We start from the raw sequence: 6,524 nt of genomic DNA, 5'->3' as shown, positions 1-6,524 counted from the left end.
TTTTTTTTTTTTTTTTTTTTTTTTTTTTTTTTTTTTTTTTGCGGTACGCGGGCCTCTCACTGTTGTGGTCTATCCCGCTGCGGAGCACAGGCTCCGGACGCGCAGGCTCAGCGGCCATGGCTCACGGGCCCAGCCGCTCCGCGGCATGTGGGATCTTCCCAGACCGGGGCACGAACCTGCGTCCCCTGCATCGGCAGGCGGACTCTCAACCACTGCGCCACCAGGGAAGCCCCGCCTCCCATTTCTGAGGCGGGGATAGGAGACCCAAAGAGGGCAAGGGTCCCACGGCTCACAGAACCCAGTTCTGCCCCAGGCTTTTCTTGCCGGCCACAGCTCACATGAAAAGCTGTGATTCACTTCGTGGAGAATATACACAGCATTCTGTGCGGCTTCAGGCACAGTTCCATCAACCCTGGGCGTTAGAAATAATGGGGTTTGTATGGGGCGCCGCAGTCAAGGAGGATGGGGGCGCTCGCTGGCTGCCAGGCAGACCCTAGGGAAGCAGGGTTCCTAAGACAGGGCTCCCGAGCGTCCTGGAACACCCATTTCCTTACCTAGCACAAATCCTTCAGCAACCCCCAGCTGACAAGTTACCCCATTCTATCTTCAGCCCTCTCAAAGTCTGACTCAACTGCTGTGTGGCCTTTTCTCGACCCCAATCGGCTTGCCTGCCGACGTCAGTTAGGGGTTAAAATCCTGTGTCAATAAAAAACAGCGTCAGCCGCGGCGGCCCCAGCGGCTCCCCGCCGCCCCCCCGGTGCGGGCCCCGCGCTGGAACGCCTCACGGATTGCGGCCGGCCTAACCGCCTTTCGGGGGGCTCGCCTCGCCTCGCCCCCACGGGCCGGTCACCGTGGCCCCAGCCCCTGTCAGGCCAGCGCCTTGGCACCCCGGCCTGTCCGACCCCGCGGTGGCCCCGGCCCACCTACCCAGGCCGCAACGGGCGCAGGACGCTCTCAGCGCAGCTAGGGTCCGGCAGCCGAGCAGCCAGCGGCCCGGCACCATGACCGAGGCGGAGGGAGGGCTGCGGCGCGAGGGGCGGGCGGGCTCTTCACGCCGGTGACGGCAAACCGCGGCCAACCAGCGCCCGCCTCCCCACCCCCGCCCAATCAGCGCTCGCATCCAAACCCGTGCCCTCAGTTCGCCCCGCCCTTCGGCCAATCAGCGCTCGCGGCCACACCGGTACCTCCTTAGCGTCCCGCCGCAGCGGGTCTGAGGGCCCCCTCTCTGAGAGGCACCTGCGCAAGAACCTCAGCCTCTCTCCGGGGAGCGGGCAGCGTCCCGAGGCCGGGCAGCCCCGGGGCAGCCACTGGACAGCCGCTCCCAAGAGGACGAGCGCCGCGACTCCCGGGTACCCGGCGTAGTTGGTCGCCTCCGGGTAGCCTTCGGCGTCCGGTGGCCAGCCGGGCAGAGTCCACGTGACTCACGGGGGCAACAGGCAGGAGCATGGCTGCCACCAGACCGCTGTCCCGCTTCTGGGAGTGGGGGAAGAACATCGTGTGCGTGGGCAGGAACTACGCAGACCACGTCAGGGAGATGCAGAGCGCCGCACTGAGCGAGCCGGTGCTCTTTCTGAAGCCGTCCACCGCCTACGCCCCCGAGGGCTCGCCGGTCCTCGTGCCCGCCTACACCCGCAACCTGCACCACGAGCTCGAGCTGGCCGTGGTGATGGGCAAGCGCTGCTGCGCCGTCCCGGAGGCCGCAGCCATGGACTACGTGGCCGGCTATGCCCTGTGCCTGGACATGACCGCCAGGGACGTGCAGGACGAGTGCAAGAAAAGGGGGCTGCCCTGGACTCTGGCCAAGAGCTTCACGGCCTCCTGCCCGGTCAGCGCGTTCGTGCCCAAAGAGAAGATCCCTGACCCTCACAACCTGAAGCTCTGGCTCAAGGTCAACGGTGAACTCAGGCAAGAGGGTGAGACAGCCTCCATGATTTTTTCCATCCCCTACATCATCAGCTACGTTTCAAAGATCATGACCTTGGAAGAAGGAGATGTTATCTTGACCGGGACGCCAAAGGGAGTGGGGCCAGTTAAAGAAAACGATGAGATCCAGGCTGGCATACACGGGGTCGTCAGTATGAGATTTAAGGTGGAAAAGCCAGAATATTGAGTGTATCCAAAGCACCCTAACTTCTTAACACGTTTCAGGGGGAAGGGGAACAAGATAAAAGCAAGAAAAGGTTATTTAATGTGATAATCCTTTCATGAGAAACCAGTTTTTTAAAATGATTGGATTGCTATGCCTCAACTCAAGGAAGATGGACCATCAGAGAAAAACTTGATCTAGAAGAGCTGGGCCAGAAATGGAAATGAGAAGCACTGCCTCCTAGGAAACAACAAGCTAAATGTTCAGAAAACTTACTTTCCTTTCCTAAAACTGGACTGGATAAGACTTCAGTGGGTCATTCTGCAACCACGTGTTCAAGACTTAAAATCTGCAAAGGAAATGGAAAAGCACGTTTCATCAGTGTTTCCCAAAGTTCCTTGATCATGAAAATCATCTGGAGGTATTTGTAAAAATTTCCAAATTACTGGGCCATCCCAGGCCTAATATATTAATTAATGGAATCAATCTCTGGCACTCCAAGTGATTCTTATGCAAATGTGGAAAAACACTACTCCACATAGTTAATTAAAAGTTTTATTTAATAAGTGAGCAATTAATGAAAACCTCACTTGTTTACTTAGGGTGTGTATTCTGGCCCATAGATTCTGAGTTCGGGAGATAATTTTGAAACTGTTGTTTCCCAACTAAATATGCTGTCTTTTGTGTGACCTAAAAGTGTACATTTTTCCCCCCAATAGTGGTTATGAGGGACACATCTCATTAAGGGGCTTCAGACCTTCGTCTTTGGCCTCCAGAATACTGTGCTTTATTAACAGAGTTAATCAGCACCTGTACCTCGCACCCAGCGATAAGGAAGCTTCAGGGAAGTCAAACTGCTTGGGAGTGCTGCTTTTGCTCTCATCTGCTCCCTTCTCTGACAAAAAGCTAAGTGAGATGCACAACACAGCTATCAGAGTGCCTGGTGGAGTCCTTTAGGCTTAGGCAGGCAGGAGCTCCTGCTGTTAGCCTAAATAGAAGGCACCTGCTGGCTCCTAACATTTATTGAGCACTTAGTACTACTAGGCACTGTGCCAAGAGTTTTCTGTGTATTATTTAATCCTCAACAAAGCTGGAGGGTGGTATTTTTACTACCATCCCTGTTACACAGACGGAGACAGATTTAGAGGCTAGCCAGCCTGGCTGTATAGTCACTCAGCTAAGTGGCAGAGCCAAGATGTAACCCAGCCATCCCAAGACCAAATCCTGAAGTCTTTTTTTTTCCGTATTTTTTTTTATTGAAGTATAGTTGATTTACAATGTTGTGCCAATCTCTGCTGCACAGCAAAGTGACTCAGTTTTACACATATAGAATTTTTTTTTTAATATTCTTTTCCACTATGGTTTATCCCAGGAGGTTGGATATAGCTCCCTGTAGGACCTTGTTTATCCATTCTAAATGTACAAAACCTGAAGTCTTGACCACAACGCAGGCTGCGTCTTTTAAGTATTTATAATTTATTATGAGGAAGTGTCATAGTTGGATTTGTTTATAAAATGTCATACTTTTATCTTTTTTGTTTTGTTTTGTTTTTTTGGCCACATCCGGGCCACAGCAGTGAAAGCCCAGTGAAAGCCCAGAATCCTAACCACTAGGCCACTGGGGAACTCCCTTTTTTTTTTTTTTCTTTTTTTTTGCGGTACGCGGGCCTCTCACTGTTGTGGCCTCTCCTGCTGCGGAGCACAGGCTTCAGACGCGCAGGCTCAGCGGCCATGGCTCACGGGCCCAGCAGCTCCATGGCATGTGGGATCTTCCCGGACCGGGCCACATACCCATGTCCCCTGCATCAGCAGGCGGACTCTCAACCACTGCACCACCAGGGAAGCCCCAGGAACTCCCTTCTTTTATCTTTTAATAACACTTCTTTTTTCAAATGCTTAAGCAATAGATGTTTATTATAGAAGACTCAGAAAATATGTATAAGCTAAAAACCAAAACACCCCAAATTTCATATGCACAGAGACAGTCCAAATTAAGCATTTGGTGTACATTCTTCCAAATCTGCAGATGTAATTGTGATCTTTTAAATAGAATTTGTTCATATCATACACTTTTCTAACCTTTTTTCACTATATATCGTGACTGTCTTTTCATGTCAGTCAGCACATTTCAGTGATTGCATATAATGAAGTCAGTCCTCCATTTTTGGTCATTGAGATATTTTCTAATTACTTACTAGTAGTTATTTCCCTTGGCTAGGTTCCCATAGTGGAAGAGCTGAATCAAGGGTATGCTTATATTGAGAGTTTATTAGTAAAACTATCAGATATGAGGTCCAGCTGAACCAAGTCTACCAAGCTGACAGATGTGAAAGCAAGCTAAAGGTACACAGCAGGAGCTGTGTTCACATATGGCCCCCTTGGGTGGACAAGCCAGCATCCAGATAATGTACGGTGCCCCTGAGGTCAATGTTTACCCAGTGGTGGCACAAGCTTTGTCACAGACAGCTGCTATCAGCATTGCAGGTATAGCACACAAACTCCTTGATTGCAGGAATCAAAAAGAGAGATACCAATTCTCATAATTCCTGATGTTGCTAAAATTGCAATAATCCTAATACCCAGAAAGTACATTTTCACCAACTTTTATTTTTTAATAAATTTAAACCTACTATAAAATTGAAAGACTAATGCAACAAACTCCATATACCCTGCACTAAATTCAACAATTGTTGACATTTGCTATGTTCATTCTCTCTCTTTCCACCCCACACCCTGTGTGTATATACACACACAAACACACACGTTTTGGAAAACTGAAAACTGGAAGTGAGTTGCAGAAACACTCTACCCTTTCAGCATGCATCTCCTAAAAATAAGGACATTCTCCTATATAGTCACAATACCCTTATCACAACTTTTTAAAAATCCATGATATTATTAGTTCATATAGAGTATATGGCTTGACATCTGTTCTTCTGGACATTTTTCTTTAATTGTTCATTAGGCATATACTCTGAATATCTTTCCAGGTCGGTGCATATTTTCATAACCACTTTTAATGACTGTGTCTTAGATCATGTACCTCAGAAGCAGAGCCTTAGGTGGGGATATTTGTTCAGGTGATTTTTAGGAGTGCTCTCAGGAGAAAGGAAGTGAAGAGGAAGTAGAAAGGCCAGGGAACAAACTAAGAAAGAACAGGGTCTCAGAACTGGAGATGAGTTTCAGTCCACTGACCATCCCAAGAGGAAGTCATTGCCAGAATCTGCTCCCCCACCTCTACTGTAACTTCCCCAGGTAATTCTCCAACCTTCATAGAAGCTGAGGGCTAGGTGCCTACGAGAGATCTGGGTGGAGCCCAACACTCCCCTAGAACAGCAGTGCCCAACGTTTCTAGCACCAGGGACCAGTTTCATGGAAGACAAGTTTTCCACAGACATGGGGGAAGGGGAAGAACGGTTTCCAGATGATTCAAGTGCATTACATTTATTGTACACTTTATTTCTATTACTATTACATTGTGATATATAATGAAATAATTATACAACTCACCATATTGCTGACAGGAGGTGGAGCTCAGGTGGTAATGCAAGCCATGGGAAGCAGCTGTAAATACAGATGAAGCTTCGCTCCCTCACAGGCCACTCACCTCCTGCTGTGCGGCCCAGACCAGGGGTTGGGAACCCCTGCCCTAGAGGTTGCATAGGTTTCAAATGCTTTGCTACTAGAAACAATGATGCAAGGAACATCCTCCATACACATTATTTGGCACTTGTTTATTTCCTTAGGGAAAGTCTTAGAAGTGAAATTTATTAAATAGTTTGCTGGTTACATTTTGATACTTTTCACCAAATTGCCCAGGGGAAAGGATATACTAATTTGTACTTGACAAGAGTGTTAAAGAATACCTTTTTGCTCACACCCTAGCCAACACTGGGTATTGTGGCTATGGTCTTTTTAATTTGTGTTTCTCTGATTAATAGTGAAGCTGATATCTTTGCATGTGTTTATACAGTTATCTTTTTTTTAATAAATTTATTTTATTTATTTTTGGTTGTGTTGGGTCTTCGTTGCAGCGCATGGGCTCTCTCTAGTTGCGATGAGCAGGGACTACTCTTTCTTGAGGTGTGCAGGCTTCTCATTGCGGTGGCTTCTCTTGTTGCAGAGTACAGCCTCTAGGCACGCGGGCTTCAGTAGTTGTGGCTCTAGGGCTCTAGAGCTCAGGCTCAGTAGTTATGGTGCACGGGTTTAGTTGCTCCGCGGCATGTGGGATCTTCCCAGATCAGAGATTGAACCCGTGTCCCCTGTATTGGCAGGTGGATTCTTAACCACTGCACCACCAGGGAAGTCCCCACAGTTATCTTTTTAACAGGACTATTGGGCACATCTTTGGTGTAAATGTTGGTGTAGGATCTGATTTCAAGGAAGTTTTATATTTCCTTTCAATACAATTAATTCATATGCTAAAACCTTCATATAT

The 6,524-nt window shown here is 48.5% G+C and overlaps 2 protein-coding genes across 3 annotated transcripts in view; one reads left to right on the top strand and one right to left on the bottom strand.

Moving 5' to 3' along the window:
* Window positions 1–1,010, bottom strand: part of HAGH (hydroxyacylglutathione hydrolase) — a 19,561-nt gene extending 18,551 nt beyond the window's left edge. The window contains exon 1 of one of the 2 annotated variants that reach the window (XM_007453566.1): window positions 928–1,010. In XM_007453566.1, the coding sequence (XP_007453628.1) occupies window positions 928–1,003 (76 nt within the window). In that variant the 5' untranslated portion in view covers window positions 1,004–1,010. The remainder of the gene's footprint in view (window positions 1–927) is intronic. The other variant, XM_007453565.1, reaches the window with a different exon arrangement.
* A 163-nt stretch (window positions 1,011–1,173) lies between these two features.
* FAHD1 (fumarylacetoacetate hydrolase domain containing 1) lies at window positions 1,174–2,768 on the top strand. Its single transcript, XM_007453564.1, has one exon. It carries the CDS (start codon window positions 1,445–1,447, stop codon window positions 2,108–2,110), a length of 666 nt encoding a protein of 221 aa, XP_007453626.1. The 5' UTR covers window positions 1,174–1,444; the 3' UTR covers window positions 2,111–2,768.
* The last annotated feature ends 3,756 nt before the right edge of the window (window positions 2,769–6,524 follow it).

Source organism: Lipotes vexillifer, unplaced genomic scaffold (genome assembly GCF_000442215.2).
Source record: "Lipotes vexillifer unplaced genomic scaffold, Lipotes_vexillifer_v1.1 scaffold914, whole genome shotgun sequence".
NCBI lineage: Eukaryota > Metazoa > Chordata > Mammalia > Artiodactyla > Lipotidae > Lipotes > Lipotes vexillifer.
The sequence above is the reverse complement of the archived record's forward strand: the minus strand, read 5'-3'. Positions and strand labels throughout refer to the sequence as shown.

What these genes read in the sequence shown, in the direction of transcription:
- FAHD1 (XM_007453564.1), top strand. Translation starts at nt 1,445, where the DNA reads ATGGCTGCCACCAGACCGCTGTCCCGCTTCTGGGAGTGGGGGAAGAAC.